The sequence below is a fragment of the Aegilops tauschii genome, chromosome 5, assembly GCF_002575655.3.
Source record: "Aegilops tauschii subsp. strangulata cultivar AL8/78 chromosome 5, Aet v6.0, whole genome shotgun sequence".
Classification (NCBI taxonomy): domain Eukaryota; kingdom Viridiplantae; phylum Streptophyta; class Magnoliopsida; order Poales; family Poaceae; genus Aegilops; species Aegilops tauschii.
In genome coordinates, this window is record NC_053039.3 from 52,153,449 (window position 1) to 52,175,658 (window position 22,210).

Sequence of the window (22,210 nt, forward strand, 5' to 3'; positions counted from 1 at the left end):
ATCTGAGTTACGAGTTTGCCTTCAATTAAAACAATGTGGAATAGTTTCAGAAACTCATGCCACCTGGAACACCACAGCATAATGGTGTGTCCGGACGTCGTAACCGTACCATATTAGATATGGTGCGATCTATGATGTTTCTTACCGATTTACCACTATCATTTTGAGGTTATGCATTAGAGACAACTGCATTCACGTTAAATAGGGCACCATCTAAATCCGTCGAGACGACACCATATGAAATGTGGTTTGGCAAGAAACCTAAGCTGCCGTTTCTTAAAATTCGGGGTTGCGATGCTTTTGTGAAAAAGCTTTAGCCTGATAAGCTCGAACCCAAATCGGAGAAATGCGTCTTCATAGGATACCCAAAGGAAACTGTTGGGTACACCTTCTATCACAGATCCGGAGGAAAGATATCCGTTGCTAAGAATGGATCCTTTCTAGAGAAGCAGTTTCTCTTGAAAGAAGTGAGTAGGAGGAAAGTAGAACTTGATGAGGTAGTTGTACCTTCTCTCAAATTGGAAAATGGTTCATCATAGAAATCAGTTCCACTGATGCCTACACCAATTAGTGAGGAAGTTAATGATGATGATCATGAAACTTCAGATCAAGTTACTACCAAACATCGTAGGTCAACCAGAGTACGGACCGCACCAGAGTGGTACGGTAATCCTGTTTTGGAAGTCATGTTACTAGACCATGACGAACCTATGAACTATGAGGAAGCGATGACGAGCCCAGATTCCGCAAAATGGGTTGAGGCCATGAAATCTGCGATGAGATCCATGTATGAGGACAAAGTGTGGACTTTGATGGACTTGCCGATGATCGGTGAGCCATTGAGAATAAATGGATCTCCAAGAGGAAGATGGACGCTGATGGTAGTGTTACTATCTACAAAGCTCGACTTGTCACGAAAGGTTTTTGACAAGTTCAAGGAGTTGACTATGATGAAACCTTCTCACCCGTAGCAATGCTTAAGTCTGTCCGAATCATGTTAGCAATTGCCACATTTTATAATTATGAAATTTGGCAAATGGATGTCAAAACTGCATTCCTTAATGGATATCTTAAAGAAGAGTTGTATATGATGCAACCAGAAGGTTTTGTCGATCCTAAAGGTGCTAACAAAGTGTGCAAGCTCCAGCGATCCATTTATGGACTGGTGCAAGCCTCTCGGAGTTGGAATATACGCTTTGATAGTGTGATCAAAGCATATGGTTTTATATAGACTTGCGGTGAAGCCTGTATTTACAAGAAAGTGAGTGGGAGCACTACAGCCTTTCTGATAAGTATATGTGAATGACATATTGTTGATCGGAAATGATGTAGAATTTTCTAGAAAGCATAAAGGAGTGTTTGAAAGGAGTTTTTCAAAGAAAGACCTCGGTGAAGTTGCTTACATATTGAGCATCAAGATCTATAGAGATAGATCAAGACGCTTGATAAGTTTTTTCAATGAGTACATACCTTGACAAGTTTTTGAAGTAGTTCAAAATGGAACAGTCAAAGGAGTTCTTGCCTATGTTGCAAGGTGTGAAGTTGAGTAAGACCCAAAGCCCGAACACGGTAGAAGATAGAGAGAGAATGAAAGTCATTCCCTATGCCTCAGCCATAGGTTCTATAAAGTATGCTATGCCGTGTACCAGACCTATTGTATACCCTGGCCCGAGTTTGGCAAGGGAGTACAATAGTGATCTAGGAGTAGATCTCTGGATAGCAGTCAAAAATTATCCTTAGAGGACTAAGGAAATATTTCTCGGTTATGGAGGTGATAAAGAGTTCGTCGTAAAGAGTTACGTCGATGCAACCTTTAACACTGATCTGGATGACTCCGAGTCTCGATCTGGATACATATTGAAAGTGGGAGCAATTAGCTAGAGTAGCTCCATGCAGAGCATTGTAGACATAGAAAATTTGCAAAATACATACGGCTCTGAATGTGGCAAACCCGTGGACTGAACTTCTCTCACAAGCAAAACATGATCACACCTTAGTACTCTTTGGGTGTTAATCACTTAGCGATGTGAACTAGATAACTGACTCTAGTAAACCCTTTGGGTGTTGGTCACATGGCGATGTGAACTATGGGTGTTAATCACATGGTGATGTGAACTATTGGTGTTAAATCACATGGCGATGTGAACTAGATTATTGACTCTAGTGCAAGTGAGAGACTGAAGGAAATATGCCCTAGAGGCAATAATAAAGTTGTTATATTTCCTTATATCATGATAAATGTTTATTATTCATGCTAGAATTGTATTAACAGGAAACTTGATACATGTGTGGATACATAGACAAAACACCGTGTCCCTAGTAAGCCTCTACTAGACTAGCTCGTTAATCAAAGATGGTTAAGTTTCCTAACCATAGACATGTGTTGTCATTTGATGAACGGGATCACATCATTAGGAGAATGATGTGATGGACAAGACCCATCCGTTAGCATAGCGTATTGATCGTTTAGTTTTATTGCTATTGCTTTCTTCATGACTTATACATGTTCCTCTGACTATGAGATTATGCAACTCCCGAATACCGGAGGAACACCTTGTGTGCTATCAAATGTCACAACGTAACTGGGTGATTATAAAGATGCTCTACAGGTGTCTCCGAAGGTGTTTGTTGGGTTGGCATACATCAAGATTAGGATTTGTCACTCTGTGTGTCGGAGAGGTATCTCTGGGCCCTCTCGGTAATGCACATCACTATAAGCCTTGCAAGCAATGTGACTAATGAGTTAGTTGCGGGATGATGCATTACAGAACGAGTAAAGAGACTTGCCGGTAACGAGATTGAACTAGGTATGATGATACCAACGATCGAATCTCGGACATGTAACATACCGATGACAAAGGGAATATCGTATGTTGTTATGCGGTTTGACCGATAAAGATCTTTGTAGAATATGTAGGAGCCAATATGAGCATCCAGGTTCCGCTATTGGTTATTGACCGGAGATGTGTCTCGGTCATGTCTACATAGTTCTCGAACCCGTAGGGTCCGCACGCTTAACGTTCGATGACGATTTATATTATATGAGTTATGTGATTTGGTGACCAAATGTTGTTCGTAGTCTCGGATGAGATCACGGACATGGCGAGGAGTCTCGAAATGGTCGAGAGGTAAAGATTCATATATAGGACGATAGTATCGGACACCGTAAGTGTTCTGGGGGTACCGGGTACGTATCGGGTCACCGGAAGGGGTTCCAGGCACCCCCCGGCAAAGATATGGGCCTTATTGGGCCAAGGGCGGGACAGACCAGTCCCTAGTGGGATGGTGTGCCCCATATATGCCAAATATGAGGAGAAGGAAGGAGGGGAAGAGAGAAAGGAAAGAGGAGGATTTGGCCTCCCCTTCCCTTCTCTCCCCCCTCTCTTTCCTTCCCCCTCCAACACTTTTGGAAGGGGGAGGCCGAATTGGACAAGGCCCCCAAGTAGGATTCGTCCTACTTGGGCGCGCCCTTGCTGCTCCCCTCCCCCTCCCACCTATATATACGTGGGGAGGGGGCGCCTAGAACACACAACAAACATTGTTAGCCGTGTGCGGCGCCCCCCTCCACAGTTTACTCCTCCGGTCATATTCACGTAGTGCTTAGGCGAAGCCCTGCGCGGATTGCTTCACCATCACCATCACCACGCCATCGTGCTGACAGAACTCTCCCTCGACCCTTTGCTGGATCAAGAGTTCGAGGGACGTAATCGAGCTGAACGTGTGCAGAACTCGGAGGTGCCGTACGTTTGGTACTTGATCGGTCGGAACGAGAAGAAGTTCGACTACATCAACTGCGTTGTCAAACGCTTCCACTTTCGGTCTACGAGGGTACTTGGACACACTCTCCCCCTCTCCTTGCTATGCATCTCCTAGATAGATCTTGCGTGATCGTAGGATTTTTTTTGAAATACTGCGTTCCCCAACATTAAGTTCATGGAAAAATGGAGTAATGCAATAAGAACGATGACATGATGTAGACAAGATCTATCTATGTAGAGATAGGCCCCATTGTTTTATCCTTAGTAGCAACGATACATACGTGTCGGTTCCCTTTCTGTCACTGGGATCAAGCACCGTAAGATCGAACCCACTACAAAGCACCTCTTCCCATTGCAAGATAAATAGATTAAGTTGGCCAAACAAAACCCAAATATCGGAGAAGAAATACGAGGCTATAAGAGATCATGCATAAAAGGGATCAAAGAAACTCAAATACTTTCATGGATATAAAAAGATAGATCTGATCATAAACTCAAAGTTCATCGATCCCAACAAACACACCGCAAAAGAGTTGCATCATATGGATCTCCAAGATACAATTGTATTGAGAATTCAGAGAGAGAGAGAGGAAGCCATCTAGCTACTAACTATGGACCCTAAGGTCTACAAAGAACTACTCACGCGTCATCGGAGAGGCACCAATGGAGGTGGTGAACCCCATCCGAGATGGTGTCTAGATTGGATCTGGTGGTTCTGGACTCTGCGGTGGCTGGATCAATATTTCGTTGACTCCCCTAGGGTTTCGGGAATATTGGGGTATTTATAGAGCAAAGAGGCGGTTCGAGGGGCACCCGAGGTGGGCACAACCCACCAGGGCGCGCCTGGGCCTCCTGGCGCGCCCTGGTGGGTTGTGCTCTCCTCGGAGCACCCCCCAGGCGCAGCCAGGGCCCATTACTTGTCTTCTAGTCCATAAAAATTCTCCGTGAAGTTTCGTTGCGTTTGGGCTCCGTTTGGTATTCATTTCCTGCGATGTAAAAAACATGCAGAAAATAGCAACTGGCACTTGGCACTATGTCAATAGGTTAGCACCAAAAAACGATATAAAATGATTATAAAACATCCAAGATTGATAATATAATAGCATGGAACAATCAAAAGTTATAGATACGTTGGAGACGTATCAGAGATGCACTGTTTATCGCCAACCTGGAAGGAGATCGTCTTCAGTTGCCAGTGACAATTCATAGGGCTGTGCTGCGACAGCCAATCCATGCCTAGTACCCCGTCATACGCACTGAGTTGGAGCACACGCAGATCGGTGTGGAAAGTGTGCCCCGACACTTCCCATGGCAGTGATATGACGATCTTGTCACAATGCAGGCGCTGGCCATTCGCAACACGAACAGAGACTGGCGGCAGAGGTTCAGTTTGGACAGACAACCGTGAGAGGAATGACTCGCTGACGAAACTGTGGGTACTACCTGAATCGACCAACAACAACATCACCTGATCCCCTACTTGAGCTCGGAGGCGCATGGTAGAGGGTGCTTCCTCGCCGGAGATGGCATGGTGGGATAGCGAACAACAGTCTGGTTCTTGAGCTTCTGGTGGGTCGAGCAGTTGCAGAGCATGTATTGTGTCATCTGACAGAATTTCACCGTAGTCGCCCACCTCGATCATGAGTATCTGCCCAGTTCGTTTGCACTGATGTTATCTGGAGTATTTATCTCCACAACGAAAACAGAGTCCATTAGCGCGCTGGTATTCTTTCAACTGTCGCTCCCGAGCGAAATCATCATCGCCTTGGCGTGGAGGAATTGTTGCTCTAGCAGGTGCTGGGTTGTTGAGTGCTGGCGGTGGTCGTCCCACTGGTGTGATCCTGTTGCGCCGTGCTCTCTATTTCTCTAGTTCCTCCTCCTGAATGCGCGCGAAGACTGCCGCGCGAGTGATGCTGGTGGGTGCCTGTAGCCTGGCGCCAAGTCGGAGCTCATCCTTGAAGCCCAGTAAGAACTGAGAGATGAAAAACTTCGAGCTCAATGTGGGATCCAAGGAGAGCAAGTGAGACATGGCCGTCTCGAACTCCTGACGATATTCCTGCACTGTACCAGTCTGTCTCAACTGAACCAATGTGTGCATCTGTACTTTAAACTCCTCTGGTCTGAATTCCTCTTCCACTGCTACTCTGAATGTCGCCCAGGTGATGTTAGTATGCTTCTGTCGGTAGGCCTGAAGCCACATCGCAGTCAGGCCCTCCATGTAGAGCGCGGCGGTGGTGACCCAATTGTGCGCCGGCACACGGTAGAGCTCAAAGTAGGAAGTGCAGTGCTCGAGCCAGATGTGCGGGGTGGTGCCGTCGAAATGAGGGAAATCATGCTTGGGCGGCTTGGTGAAGGTGTCGGCGTAGCGTCCGTGCTCATGTGCCCTCCGTGTAGAGGGGGGTCGGCGCTGGGCGAGGTGGCGGTGGAGGTGGCAGCGGTAGTGGTGGCACATGTGCCATGGAGCCCGCAGTCACCGAGGGAGACCGTGCTTCGGCGCTGCCCATGGCCGCGGGATCGGGCGACGGCGCGCCCTTGCGGGCCTCGTCCACGTCGGCCTGCGTGAGGTCGATCTACTTTGCGAGATGCTTGAGCTCGGTGGAGACGTGGTCGTTGTAGGAGACTACGCCTGGTGGCGTTCGTCGGCGGTCTTCTGATTCGCGTCCAGCCGGCGAATCACCGACTCGAGCAGGCTCTGCAACTTGTCGGTGGTCTCCGTCATCGCGTCCAGGACATGGCGGGTCTGCGCCGAAGGCTTGGATGGCGGCGCCGTCGTCTCGGTCCGAATCGAACCGAACCTCGAGCAGGATTTCGTGCGAGCTCGCCGGGGCGACTCGCACCTGGCTCAGTGGATGTTACCGGACGATCAAGAGGTTGGGAGAGCGGCGACGCGGCGTGGATCGGAGAAAAAATTGGCTCTGAGTACCAGATTGTAATGCCCTGGGATCCCTGATCTAGAATTGGGGGAGAAGGAGAGAAAGGGGAGTAGGTGAGAAGCATGTGAGGGGAGAGTTTAGTTCAGATCTTTTCCTTCCTGCCGATCTTGGTGCAATATGTAGCCGGCACAACGGGCCAGCCACCCTCGACACACGCACGCTTACAAGGCCCACGGCCCAGCTCGCCACGCAGGGCGCTGCAGGTGCAATTCAGGTGCAACTCTGAACCTGTACTTCTTCAGTCCGCTGCATATGCAGGCTACTGTCATATGCAGGCGCGACAGTTGTTCCTTTTTTTATTCAGATTTTGTTCATGAATCATGATGACTTCTTTTTTCTTTTGACTTCGTATTGAGACAGTTTGCTGTGTATCCGTGCTACAGAACATTTTATAATATTTTTCTTCATATATACTGCAACAAGTGAGATACATTTTTCATTTCCTGATGCTATATAGCATTTTACAACGATTTCCCTTGTCTGATCTGTAGCAAGACCAACAATACACATATACAATCTGTAACAATGTTTGCGCTGCTGTACAAAAGAATCCATTCTGATCTAGATATATCCACCATGTCAAATATCACCATATAATTAACTGATGATAATTGCGACGTGCATTCGCACGTGCACGCTTACTAGTTGACTGATAAATATACGATTAATAGATAAATAGTGTTCAAAACAATTTTACCTATAGATAGAAAGATGGATGGATGGATGGATGAATGAATGGATTGATTTATTGATTAATAGAGTAACAAGAATTTATCTACCAGCTTTTGCTCACCCTCCACATTGAGGTACCTTTGGATAACAAAAGCCTCGAAAAGGCCGCAAAGAAATACGCCGAGGTAGCAGAGCAGAAGCATGAGGATCCTCATACGGGGGTTGTTGTGGTGGTCGACCAGACAGGCGATGCGAAGAAGCGAGATGCCAGCGCAGCCAATAAGGCACGTCACTGCCCATCTGCTACGCTCGTCGGCCTCCGGCACCGCCAGTTCCACCTCCTCCTCCAGCTCGTCGGCGGCCACATCACTATATCATTTCTTAGTCAAACAAACAAGGCACGCATACATTCGCCCCCCGAAAAAGCAAGACGTACATGCAGAATATGGATGAAGTTAGTGTGACATTCAACAGAGTATCGATCTCATGGGCAAATGTATAGTTGTAGATATGTACTTACTACTTAGATGAATGCATCGACGGATGAGTGGATTTATTTTTTGTTTCTTTTGAGAACTGAATGAATAAATTAAGAAGATGTGCTTTAGCAAAACTGATAAATTAATAGAGCAGCAAGAATTTATCTACTAAGGTTCTCCGGACAAAGGTACCTGTCGTTTGCATAAAGCCACGCAAGGTCGTAAACAAATACGGCGAGGAGGCCGAGCAGAAGGATGAGGAGCGTCAAGGGCGGGTCGTCAGTGACCAAGTGGCAGTAGATGCAAACAAGCGAGACGCCGGCGCAGCCCACAGGGTGCCGCGCTATCCAACGGCTACGCTCGTCGGCCTCCGGCACCACCAGCTCCTGCTCCTGCTCCTGCTCCAGCTCGTCGTCGGCCATCGTCGGTTCAACCTCCGTCAAGCGATAGATCTACTTGGGGGGTGGCGTTGGGTTGGGTTGGTCTGGTAGTGCGTTGTACAATGATCTGTTTGTTGGGATCCATCTTTATTTCAGGGAGGTTTGTTAGGGTCCATAGTCGAAGGGGTGAAGAATTTTTTTTTCCGAAACTAAAGCAAAAGATTAGTCTCATTGATTAATTAAGCAAAAAAGAAAAATGATCCCCACGTCCGTAACTCGAGCCCGTGGGCGCCGCTGCACTGGCCTGGCCCGAGTCACTGGTAGCCAGTCATGCATGCCGCTCAAAAAGAAAAAGAAAATGCCGCTTAAAGCATTTCCAGCCGCGCCCTCAGAAAGGCCTCCTTGGGCGATCTTTTCATGCCGGCGCCGAAAAACGACCCAGTCGTGTCCCAGGAGCCCGATTTTCGCCTGCCTGGGCCGAAATCAGCGCCGGCGGACCCAGGCCGAACCCGGCACGCTGGGGGGCGCCCGGGGGCGAGCGGTTTTGGCGCGAAAGAGCCGCGGGCCAGCCGCGTTAGTGACACCGCGCCTCGTCTTCCCCCAGCCGCGTCAGAACGTCTAGATTTCCCGCGGGGAATCAATGAGTGGGGAGTAATGGCCGATTCCTCACGGGCGGCGCGTCACGGGCGGCGCGGCGACGCCTCCCCTCCCGCCACGCGTACACACGGGCGCGGCTATATAAGCGGGTGGCCTCCCTCGCCTCTGGCCACACCAGTGCCCTAGCCGCCGAGCCCTCCCTCTCCCTCCCCCGTGCGCCGCCGCCGAGCCCTCCCTCTCCCCCAACCAACAGCCCCGATGACCGAGCGTTTCCCCGGCGACGAGGCGGCGGCCAACGGCTTCGGCCGCCGCTCGCTCCGCGAACAGGAGTCGTGGCTCCTGTTCGAGGCGAACATCCCGACGCCGCCGGACATGCGCGCCGGGCCGACGAGGTGGAGGCTCAGCAACGGGGGAGTGCCCATTCCCCCGTTGCCCGACGCCGTGGCGCGCGCCTCCTACTTTGCGGCCGAGGTCGAGATCGTACGCCCGTCCCTCACCGACGAGCAGCTCGCCCTCCCCCAGTACGCCGCCGACAACCACGCGGCGTGGGCGGCGTACTTCGAGCACCGTCAGCAGCAGAGGCTGGCGTCCACCAACGGGGCGCCGGTGGTGGGCGGCATGAAGAACAGCGAGGGGCGCCACCTGTGGTGGGGCGTCCCCGGCCGCACGCTCGAGGGCGTGCTGACGCACCTTGAGGGCGGCAACAACCCGCCGCTGGCATACCCCCCGGCGAGGGCGGCCGCCCCGGCCCACCGCCGATGCGACGGGCAATGGATGCCCAGGAGGTTCGGCTCCTCCTCTTCTTCCTCCTCGCACTCTTCCTCCCACTCCTCCGGCTCTCCGGCGCTGCTCGGCATCAAGGCCGAGCCCGCGGCGGAGACGCCGCTCGGCCGGCGCACTCGCAGCGCCGGCATCGTCATCAACGAGGGCGGCCGGCGCGCCCCCTCGTCGGCTCCTCCGCGCTTCGTCAAGCCAAAGACGGAGCCGGGGCTCGCGCCAGTGAAGACGGAGCCGGGTCTCCCCGTTGTGAAGAAGAAACACGGCGACGTGGAGCTCGACGACGACGCGGCGCTCGAATGGGCGTGCAAGGACTCCCTGAAGATGGCGAGGGAGCGCCAGTGCGCCGCCTTGCGGCGCTTCGCGCAGCGTCGCCGGGGCCGCGGCGAAGGAGGAGTCGTCGTCATCGACGACAGCGACGACGACAACGCGCCGCCGCTGCCACCAGTCCGCCATGGCGACGCCGGGCAGGGCTTCACCAGGGATGGCCGCGTCAAGGAGGAGAAGGCCGACGATGACGACAGCGGTGAGGATGGCAGCGACGACGGCGACTACTCCGCTTCAGCCAGTTCCTTTTTAGTTAGATATATATTTGCTATGTAAAAAACGCAAACATATTAATATATGCCAAAATTTAGACGTGTTTAACCGAACTTCGCCGAACGTTTTCATTTTTGAACGTGCCTGGGGCGGCCCTGAGGCCGGCAGCTGGGGACCAACTCGCCCCCAGACTGATTTTTTGCACCGGTCATTCCCAAACGGTGATTTTAGGCGCTCTCTGGGGGCCAACGGCTGGAGATGCTCTTAAGCGACCCGTACGTGCCTCCTCGGCCTACTCACCGGCGTCGAGCGGCCGAAGCTCTCACTTCTGGCTCAAATAGCCATGGTGCCCGTGTACGACGAGTGGATCGATTAGCCTAATCGATCACCTACTAATCCATCAATACAGGGAGAGCATATTATTGGCTACATGTATCAGTCCATGCATGCGTGGGTGTAGACGAACGTAATTGGTAGGTCGCATGCAGTCCCCGGAATGCAAATTTTACATGTTCAGTAATCTGAACTACAACGAATCCGTGACCCACATGAACCTCAAATTAGCATTGAATCGGTCGTTTTCCCAGAGCCATGTTCCAGCGAGCCACGTGTCGTGAAGCACGGGAGACATGACGTATCGGCCATTACTCCCCACTCATGTCCCCACATCGCTCAAACACCTATTCACACCCATCTATCACCGCCTTTCGTTTTCATTGATGACGGTCCACGCTCTACAACCACACAGCCAAACTAGCCTCCGTCGCCGATAGCACCCAAGACCGCTGGGTTGTGGCCATGACGCAGGGGGTCTTCATCCCCGGACAGTTGGAGAGGGTGTTGAAGTCTCCTTCCCCCATATGCACAAGGCCACGAACCGTGTGTATCGACCGCCCATCGACGGTAGGTACTTCGACTACTAAGTCAGGGACTTTAGTTTGGTTGCTACTTGCTAGGACATCCCCCATGGAAGGGGCGGGGATTTCGACGATCCCATCGGGGTTTGCTCCGACACCATCCGCTCTATCTCCATGGCAGCAGTTCTAACTCTGGCGAACGTTGTAAGTACATCAAACTCGACATTGCTTCTCCGATTGTGCAGATTCGATTATATTTTAGCGGCTAGGTTTTTAGGGTGGCTGCTGCTCCAACGGTGATGCTAGGATCATAGCACCATATCGATTTTGCATCTTCTCATGCCATCTATCTTAACCCTCTTGGTCATTCTAGGAGCAACCACTTGTAACACCTCGGCCGCAACCACTGGTTCCATGCTGTTGCACCTCGCCTGGTCCTACGGACCAACACTAGTTTTCTTTACGCACATTGTCCTCGTTCGAGCACCTCGCCAGATCTAAGAACTTCTCGGTCAGTCACCCATCCTAAAATTACCGCAGACCAAGCACGCTTAACCTGGAGGCTGTTTGGAGATGAGGTTTCAGAAAAGAAGGTATACCTTGTTGATATGAGTAGTTTATCATTCCTATTAAGTTGGGATTTCACACCATCAGTCCTCATTTAGAATTAGGTTCAAAATGATATCTCACAGTACCGAAGGTAAAACCACTTATCAGTGCCACTTGTCTCATTTTAGTGTAGCGTTTACCGGTTTTTGACCATTTGTACCCCCCCTTCCGTATTCTCCCGCCCCCATTGAAGTTGGCGCCTGCCAGTGTTAACCGCCAACACAACCCGCCTCACACTCCTTAGTCAGGTACCCCTTTGCCGCCTCAACCTCTAGCTCGCCACACCTGCCCCGGTGAACCCTACCCACAACAAAGTTGCATCAGGGCATGACCAATGCATAGCCCCAGGGTGATGCCCCGTAGGCCACATAGGATCGGATGTCAAGAAAAGTAGGTTCGGACGGAGCAGTGGGATCCTCTGCATGAGGCAGGTGCTTTGGGAGAAAAAGTGTGGTCCGGTGCATAAAGCTGAAAAAGTTGAAGTGGAGAGTAAAGATGTATGTGTAGTAGGAGTCTTTATTTTCTATTCTTTCATGAGGCCCCCTAGTAGTAGCTTACATTGGGAAGAAAAAATCAATGTAGATGCCTCAAACTACTTTTTCTCATGGGGAAACCGTATTCATATGCCACCATAGTTCATGCCCTCATGTGGCACCCCCGACCTCCAACACACCCTCCTTGTGGTTCCCCTACCTCCTCATGCTCCCCTGTGCTCCTCTTCGACACTTTGTATGTGTCTCCATCTCCCATGTTCATGTCGTAGGGGCGGCAATGGTCGTCGTAAGCCGATGGAGCTTGTTGACTATGGTCTATTGACTATCACACTACTTCTCCATTTGTGGTTAATTATTTTTCTTTTTCCTCTTCCCTTTTCTTATTAACTATTTTCTTCTTTAGAAATTTCTTAATTAACTAGCTAAGATATTAGAAGAATGTTTCAGTAACTTGAAGATGCGTCGCACGTGCTCGTGATAGTTGAAATGTTGCGAAATATGGTCCCTTAACTTTCTTACTAAATCTGAAGAATCATAGGGCCAGAAGGATAACTGAAAATATATTGGAAGCAACAAAAAATTTCCTAGTTTCTTGCCCAAACTTTTATCTAAAATATGCGGTACTTTTCATATGATTATTCATTGGCTTGCAAAGATGATCCGTAAATTCACAAGAACTCTACAAAACCTTGTGAATAAATTTTTGATTGATTTAACCATCTTTCCAAACTTGTTGAAATATCCCAAGAACTTTTTCAATAATATTTTTTTATGAAAAACACAAAGGCTATCTCTTGTTCGTAACCATCCTCCATGCTTGTTCTTGCACCTCCTCTGGTTTTTTAGTGGATCCGGTACTAAAGTTGAAGATTTATGCTAAAGGCCTTCGTGAAGACCATGTTAGAACTTTGTCAAAAACTTTGGAGGGCTTTTCACAAAATTTATAAGAAATGAACTGAGTACAGAGCTTTGCAAACATATCATCCAAACCTTGTGTTTAACTTCTGAAAAACTATTGAGGACGCATTACCGAACCTTTTAGTTTTTGCTAATAAAAACCTAATAACCTATTACTACAAATTAATTAGTGAGGTTTCACTTGACACATATGCTCAGTCCTAGATTCCTCACAATTTGAAATATGTTGGTCACCAGACTTCTTTTGAAGAGCTGGCCACGAAAAAAATGAAACATCAAAACAAATTTAAATTTGCACACCACAAAAAGTCTATACAAGCCATGAATGGGCTGTTGTGCATTGATGCTTGATCGAGATAACTTTGTAGTACCAGGAATATCTGTTGGTGACCATCCGACTAACATCCCCATCCGGAGGAAGTACATGTATTTATTTTTGTGAAGATATTATGGTAGGGAACTCTTTTGTCCTAGTGATTTCTGTTGTTGTGCAGCAATAAAAGTGGTGAAAACATCTGTCATTAGAATACCGATGCATTGACAGAGTCATCAATCTATCATAGATGTCACAATCAAAGATACCTAAGCTTAGACTAGCCACAATGGGAGTAACTTCAACAGTAACATCGAGTCCAACTCAGCAAATTTGCTTATGTGGCAATGAGTTAATGATGAGAGAGGTAGTTTGAGTAACTTACTGTAACATCACATGTCCCAATGCAATATGAGTCTATAACCTAATAAATGAAGCTTTGCACGACACCACACTCATGTTATTACTACCCACTATGAAGGTAGTAACATATTCTAGGGATATATGTATGCTACTAGTGTATGTTACTCTCCATTGTGGCTAGTCTTACGGAAATTAAATCATGGATGCATCCATGTTTTCCTGCAAAAATATGAGCACATTTGTTTTCGAACTTCAAAAAGAAAAGAATATTGTCTTCCAACTAAGCACAGCATGCATCCTGTCATGTGGTTGCCATTACATGTGATTTAATTCAGTTCTCTTGAAACAACTGCCATGTTTTCCTTCTAAACGAGAAAGTAATTCATCAACACACTACAATAAGCCCAAACTTCTACAGACTTCCACCAAAATGAGAGTTTGACAAACTACCGCCAGCTTCCTTCCTAATATAGCAAAACCCCTCAATCTATTAGTTCCAGGAAACCTACAAAATAAAGAAAAATATATGAGGGATATTTGACTCGGCATGGAAAAGAAAGACTCAAATCGAAAATCAAATAACTGAGTAAACAGACGTACTATTATTGTCCATTTATCTCACCTCCAAAAATTAAATCGAAAGTGAGTTAGAGTCTTTATGTTTAGAAGGGAGTTATGTTTGGAAATAACCGAGCATGTTTACTTTGTAGCACAAAATTACATATTTACCATTAGTATGGAAATAACAAGCTTCAGCTTTAGACTTTATTAATTGTTATACAGTGATTCCTCACAATGAGAGGTCATCACTACCACAAGCGGAAATAACATTCAGAGTCCTGACAACGAGAATGGATGGCTAATACTGGATGACAAACAAAGAAGCATTAGTTAAGCTGGCCGATAGAATCATACCCATTCGCCACTTCTAGACGAAACTAAGCATATCATCTGTCGATTCCACGCAATCCTTGTTGCCTGAAAAAAAGGTTTCCACGCGGTCAAGGTACAATAACTTGAATAACAGACACAATGCTGACCAAGAACAATCTATAAACTATGTGTTGCTATTCGCTATGAACATAGTAGTTGTGCGAATAGATATGATTTGGATCTTACTGTGGTACAGTTACACCAAAGTACAGGCTAACAAACTGAGGTACAACTACACCAAGTCAGTCTAACTAGATCAATAGTACCAATCCTAGTATTTGATTGCAATTCATGTTTGGATCTTACTGACAGCGTCAATTCAACACCAAAATTCATCCATGAACAATTCACAATCTTCTGTCCAAACACGAACCAATCAATCAATGGACCAGCAAATGCAATACTGAAATGTAAGGACACTGGTAGCAGTAAAACAAGCAGGTGATTACATACCTGCCGTGGGGATCCGGCTTGATCCAAGCCACGCTGGAAGCACGCATGGTATGAGAGAAAAGTACTCGTCTTCAAGCCGAGAGGCCCCGATCACCTTCGCATTGTGCATGTCCACGACGAGGACGTGCTCGCCGACCTTGATGTAAATGACACTGGCGTCGAGAGGGTCAAGGACGGCGATCTGCGGCGCCGATTGAGCCGAGTTCTCCTGCCACGGGTAGCCTCCGTCCGCCAAGACCTTCCTGAGCGACACCTGGTGCTCCAGCTTCCAGCCGCTGCCCTCGCCGTCGCCGAGCGCATATGAGCTGAGCAGAAACGGCCCGCCCGGAGTCACCTCGGCGTAGCGCAGCCTCCCCTCGCTCACGCCGATTCGCCGGCGCCTGGCCAGCTCCAGCATGGACAGAGCCCTTTCCTCGACTTTGCTGAGATCTCGTTCGTCCGCACATGCAGGCGCAGGAAGCACGCTCCCCCTCGGCAGCTCGACGAAGCGGATCTCCGGCCGGTCGGCGAAGGGGTCGACGGAGATGGCGCCCAAGGTCAGGTCGACCCACCACAGCCGGCCGTCGAAGGCAACCGTCTCCTGGTTCATCTCCATCTCGCGCGGGAGCAGCGGTCCGCCGGGCGAGCCCATCATCACCGTCTTCCACTTGCCTTCGTCGGAGAGGAACCGCGCCAGGGCGGAGCCGTTGAAGACGAACTCGGCGACGGCGAACCTGTCGGGCGGCCCGCAGCCGAGCCCTCCGTCGGCCTGGGTGAGGAGGCCCATGTGGTGGACGACGAGGATCTTCCTGCAGCCGCCGATGTCGGGAAGGCGGAGCATCTGGCCGGTGAGGGGGTTGCAGACGAAGCGCTGGAGCTCGGGGTTCCCGGTGAGGTCCCAGGAGGTGCAAGGGCCCTCCGCCCGGAGGTCGTGGTAGCTGAGCAGGAGGTGGCCGTCGCCGCTGGCGGCGGCGACGTGGCCGAAGAGGACCTGGACGACGTTGCCGCTGAGGTATTGGACCTTGCTGCTGTCCGCGGTGGGGCGTGCCGTGGGGTCGATGAGGTGCGCCGGGGCGGAGATGCTGGAGACGCCCGGAGGGTCCGCGGGGCGGAAGCGCGCGGTCTGGGCCGACGACGACCGGTCAACCTCGGCCGAGTGGTCGATGATGGCCCATGGTGGCAGGTGCGAGGAGGCAGCGCCGGTGGAGAGGGAGCGGCGAAGGCGGCCGGAGACGGCGCTGGCGGCGGAGAGGTAGCGGCTGGAGACGGCAGCGGTGGAGAGGCCCAGGAGGCGCCGGAGCGACATGGTGTGGTCGGTGGTCCGTCCGTTGGACTGGTGGATGTTTGGGTGACTCCTTCCTGTCGATAGTCAGTGTGCAGTCTTCCCTTCCTGACAAAAGAAAAAGGTTGCAACTTGAATTCCAAGTTCAAAAAACCAAGAGCAGTTTGCTTCTAATATCGGAATTGTGGTACTGTACATATATCTTCAGAGATATTTTGTGTACATATATCTTCAATAAAAAAGCGGAACATGCAGAGAATCGTTTTCTTGTGGCCCTGTCACCGTGCAGGAGTGTCGCATAGGCATGGGTGGGGTTGCGGCCGGAAGGCTCGGCAAGAAGTTTTGAATTTAGTTCAAAAAGAGTTTTGAATTTCATTTATAGTATGGAAATAAATGGTTGTATAGAGAACTCATAGGCAACTTGGAGCCTCAGCATATGCCGCGCTCCATGCTTGCACACTAACATTTGGAAAAATAGAATTTTGCATCAGATAAAAAATAAACATAAATGTTATTGTACCAACATTTGGTGGGAATGATTTTCAAGCGAACGCTCAGTGGACCGTTGGATTAAGTGCATGAATCTTGGCAAACAACGTCTCGCCACCTCATCATCAAGCAAGCATTCTCTTGGGGGGGGGGGGGGGGGGGGGGGACCTCGTTAACGGGCCAATATAGTGTGCTTTATGTCGGAGTCGCATCACCCCGCCCACTCGTCATGTCTCACCCGCACTCCCCATTGCCTCTTCCCCTCTCCCGGCGATTCGGTCGGTGACGTGTGCAATAGAGGGGGATGTTTGCGATGGTGCGGTAGGCAGCGGCATTGGCGGCTAGGACGCAGGGTTGGCAATCGACCCACTCACCCACCAGTCCACCACCCATCTCCAACCGATGGAGATGGGCATCTACGACTCATTGCAAACGTCCTGATGGTGGGGATGGTGGCCTGCTGAATATGTTATTTCAGGCCCGAGTGTCGGAGCTTCACGGTGTAGTAGTGCCAAACTCAGGTGACGACCATCAATGCGGGGTGGCTGCAGTTCAGGAGACACAAGGCTTGGGGGCTTAGGGGATGCTTGGCTAGGCCGAGGTGCATGCGAGTCCCACAATAGGCACTGTTGACGGTGCCCAACGAGGCAACGACGGTAGGGAGCATCATCGGTGGATGCGACGCGAGGGCCGCCGATAGGCACGCGCGTGGAGGGCAGATACGGGACAAGAAGCTATCTTTGGGAGGGGCTGAGAAACATAGGTACTGCATTTTACCTACTGCAGATTTTTCATGGCTAGCCTCTCATGCTCTACATGTTGAATATGCAGTAACACCAATCAATTTCCAGTCAACAGAATGCACAACCGGCAAACTGTACATGACAATTAGTTTGCATTTTATTCGATGACAACTCTTCATATTTTTTGAATACAAAATAAAAAAGGCAAAATTATGATGTCTTATCATGGCAAATTATGTTGACGAATGGTGAATTAAGATGTGTTTGCCATGGCATCTTCAATTTTTTCGCCATGGCAACTTAATTTTTGACCCATGACAATTAGTAGTTCTTTTCCTATTTTGTCACATGGTGGCTTAAGATAGCGGTGTCGTTGATTTTTTTAATAGAAGTAAGTGCCTCGTGCAGCTATTGTGAGCAAAGAAATAGTTTGTACTAGTCTCATGGCAAATACAATTCCAGATCCATGGCAAATTTTACAGCATGGCAAAAAAATCTGTTATTGGCAAATTTTGCAGAGCCATGGCATTTTTTTGTTTGCTCTACATAATGGCAATTTTTTGTAAGTTTTTGTTCTTCTCCTTAAAAAAATATGTAGAACACATTTGTTCTATATCATGGCATTTGCCATGACCTACATAATTTTTTTAAAACATGCCATGTTTATTTGTACTGTATTTTTTTTTCTATATTGCCATCATGTGGACTACTCACATTGTAAAACTTGAAAGTTTGTCTCTCTACAATTGCCATTGCAAATTTACAATAACAATGTTTTTTACAGCTACCATACTCAAGTGATCCCTTTTTCAAATCCTATACTTTTGCCATGTCACCAATACATTTTTTTTCCTCATTCCTCATGACCTACATAGCTTTTTATTAAAACAAACTTGCCATTTCTATTTGTACTATGTTTTTTTTCTACATTGCCATCATGGGTGCTTATACTCACATGGCAAAACTTAAAATTTTGTCTCCTCTACAATTGCCATGTCAAATTTACGATAAGCACATTTTTGAAAAGTAGCATGTGTGACCGATGAGGACATAGACCTAGGGTAGGGCGATAGGCCTGACCTATACGTCCTACCTAAGGTCCTTGTCCTAGAAGTAAAGAAGTTCAAGAGCAAATAGAGAGGGCTCAACAAAGGTGTCGAGTGCAATCCACTCGACCTACCATTCACTCGGAGATCTCTCCTTATTTAGGTCACTCGACCACTCAACCACTCGACATGCAGAAGACCTAAAGCCACTCTGCGCAGCAACGGTCGGACGTTTACTCATAGACTTAATGATCATTTATAGCACTTTATTATTGACGTTACCTGTAACGCTCTCACTTTATGTACATTGAATCCTGTGTAACGGAGGGGAGCTGGGGTCCTGGCACACTCTATATAAGCCACCCCCTCCTTTGAGACAAGGGTTCGCACCCCCTGTAACACACACACACACACACACACATATAATCCAGTCGACCGCCTCCGGGCTCCGAGATGTAGGGCTGTTACTTCCTCCGAGAAGGGCCTGAACTCGTAAAACTCTTGCGTACAACTTCTCCATAGCTAAGATCTTGCCTCTACATCCCTACCCCCATTCTACTGTCAGACTTAGAACCACGACAGTTGGCGCCCACCTTGGGGCAGGTGTCTTAGCGACTTGTTGGAGAAGTTGCGATTTTTCCGATCCCCATCAGCATGGTTTCAGGCGGAGGATTGGCCGAGGGCCGCGAGATCCGTTTCGGCGCGCTCCTGTTCGTCGCCGACGACTCCGCTTGGCAACAAGAAGCTCCACTCGACGTTGAGGCGCTCCCCGTCCGTGGGGCAACGCACTTTCGCGCGTGCGTCCGCGGCGTCCTCCTGCGGCAGCCGTCGACTCAGTATTGGTCGGCTCCGGTGGCGTCTTCACTCCCTGCTGCCCGCTGGCACAAGCGTTCCGGTCAGTCGAGGCTCCAGCGGTGGGTGAGGCACGCGGTGGCTCGCCAATCGGCCACCCCCCAAGTCGCGGCAATCGAGCCCGACGAAACTCTCTACGGCCTGCTCGACCTGTCGACTGGCTCCATTGAGACCGCGTCCGAGTGCGAGAGCAGTGACCCCGCGGCGGAAGTCCTGATGGTCAACGGACCGCGCAGTCCTCCTGGCTTCCCCCACGAGGACGGTGGCGACGGCGGAGGCAATCCGTCGCGTGCCCACGAGGAGTACCGCCCCGAGCCCCTCTCTTCGCAGCAGAGGGAAGAGCTTCGCCGCCGCAACATGGATGCACTTCACACTCCTATCGTTAGAGAAACCCCCGAGGCCCAGGCCTTGGAGGAGGTGCGCCTGGCCAACTTGGCTGAGCGCACTCAAGTGGAGAATCTCCAGCATGCACTCGACGAGCGTGCTCGGCAGCGGATTCCTGAGTCTAGTCGATGACAACTTTTTCCGCCTCCTACTCAGGTATACCGAACTCCGACTCAGAATCTCACAGCTGCAGCCCGAATAGCAGAGTCGATCCAGCCCTCCCAGTCAGAAGCTGGCAGAGGTTTGATGCAGACTAGGGCTTTACTCCGGGCAGCAGGAGAACAAAACACAGTAGTATCTCAGTCGCGGAATAGGATCCATAGCAGATCCGTGGTAGCAAACACAGTCCAGTCGGCTCACAGTCCAAGATCGCCCCCGAGGCGTGAGGGACGTGGAGACCGACGAGATCTGTACAGAAACCGTGAGCAGTATGATCACCGACTCGACCACGATGATCGTCGCCGAGTGCCCACGCCTCCCCCAAGGAGTGGGTCATACGCACCTCGGCAACACGATGACAGGCGCCCTCACAGTGGTGGGCGAAGGACTCCAGTCGATCCCCGGGAGCCAGGCTTTGACGCGAGATCCATTCTCGTTCAAGGTTTGGTTGACAGGAACAGAGCACACAGAGATGGCCACGATAGAGATTACCCGACCGGCAGCAGGGTGCATGTTTCGGGTCCCGAGTGTTTCAGCAGAGCCATCAGAGCAGCAGTGATTCCTCCCAACTTCAGGTTGGCGACTGGAGTCAGCAAATTCACTGGTGAGTCCAAGCCTGACACTTGGCTTGAGGACTACCGAGTGGCTGTGCAGATTGGTGGTGGCAATGACGAAGTGGCCATGAAGCACCTGCCTCTGATGTTAGAGGGTTCGGCCAGAGCGTGGTTGAATTAGTTAGCACCTGGCAGTATTTACAGTTGGGAAGAGCTTGCCCGAGTGTTTGTCAGAACATTTGAAGGTACATGCAAAAGACCAGCGGGGCTAACTGAGCTACAGTCTTGTGTGCAGAAGTCGAATGAAACTTTAAAAGATTATATCCAGAGGTGGATCACGTTACACCACATAGTGGAAAATGTGTCTGATCACCAAGCAGTTTGTGCCTTCAAGGAAGGCGTCAAGTATCGAGAATTGAATCTGAAGTTCGGTCGGACTGGAGATATGTCTCTGAGTCGAATGATGGAAATTGCCACCAAGTATGCTAATGGTGAAGAAGAGGATCGGCTCCGGAGTGGCAAGCACAAAACACTCGCCCACGAAACCGGGGGAGGGAACTCCAGTCGGAAGAAGAAGCGCAAAGCCGAGCCAGCTGCTGCTGGAGAAACCTTAGCCGTGACTCAAGGAAAGTTCAAGGGGAAGCCCAAAGGGCCATGGAACCCCAAGAAAGTAAAAGATCAAGACGGAAATGATGTGTTGGATTTACCATGCCACATTCACATCAAAAAAGATGAGGAGGGTAATCTCATCTACCCGAAACACACCACTCGACAATGTCGGCTCCTAATCCAGCAGTTCTGAGAGAAACAGCCCAAAGAAAAGGAGAAAGAATCAGACAAAGTTGAGGATAAGGAAGAGGACGATGATGGTTACCCCCACGTCAATTCCACTCTGATGATTTTCGCTGATGTTGAGAGCAAGAGTCGACTGAAAGTCATCAACCGAGAAGTGAACATGGTCGCTCCGGCGACGCCCAGTTATTTAAAGTGGTCCCAGACCACCATTACATTCGACCAGTCTGATCACCCGACACACATAGCCACCCCTGGGAGGCAAGCGTTGGTGGTCGACCCAGTCGTCGAAGGCACTCGGTTGACTAAGGTTCTGATGGATGGTGGCAGTGGTCGGAACATACTGTATGCGGAGACCTTGAAAGGAATGGGCATTCCGATGTCTAGACTCAGTGAAAGCAATATGAGTTTCCATGGGGTTATTCCTGGCAAGAAGGCTGAGTCGCTCGGCCAGATCGCCCTCGATGTGGTTTTTGGTGATTCCAAGAATTATCGCAAGGAAAAGTTGACGTTTGAAGTCATCGATTCCCAGAGTGCTTATCATGCTATTCTGGGCAGGCCGGCTTATGCACGTTTCATGGCTTGACCATGTTACGTTTACCTTAAATTGAAGATGCTTAGTCCTAAAGGAGTGATTACCATCACTGGCAATCGGAAGATGGCAGAAGAGTGCTTCCAGAAGGGCTCAAAGATCGCCGATGCACAAATGGCAGTTGTGGAATTACAGGAGTATCAAAAAAATGCAGATCCGAGTGATTTGTTGCGAGCTAAGAAGCCTGCCACAGATTCAGCATTTCAGTCGTCTGGTGAAACGAAGCCGATTCATATTCACCCGACTGATCCCAATGCTGCTT

At 49.6% G+C, this 22,210-nt stretch overlaps 1 protein-coding gene across 1 annotated transcript; it reads right to left on the reverse strand.

Annotated features, from left to right (window-relative positions):
• Nucleotides 1–13,904: 13,904 nt before the first annotated feature.
• On the reverse strand, nucleotides 13,905–16,434 carry LOC109785206 (uncharacterized). The gene is made up of 3 exons (XM_020343817.3): nucleotides 15,077–16,434; nucleotides 14,606–14,668; nucleotides 13,905–14,195 (listed from the first exon to the last, which is right to left on the reverse strand). The coding sequence occupies exons 1-2, from the start codon at nucleotides 16,359–16,361 to the stop codon at nucleotides 14,619–14,621; spliced, it is 1,335 nt and encodes a 444-aa protein (XP_020199406.1). The 5' UTR covers nucleotides 16,362–16,434; the 3' UTR covers nucleotides 13,905–14,195; nucleotides 14,606–14,618.
• Between the last annotated feature and the right edge of the window lie 5,776 nt (nucleotides 16,435–22,210).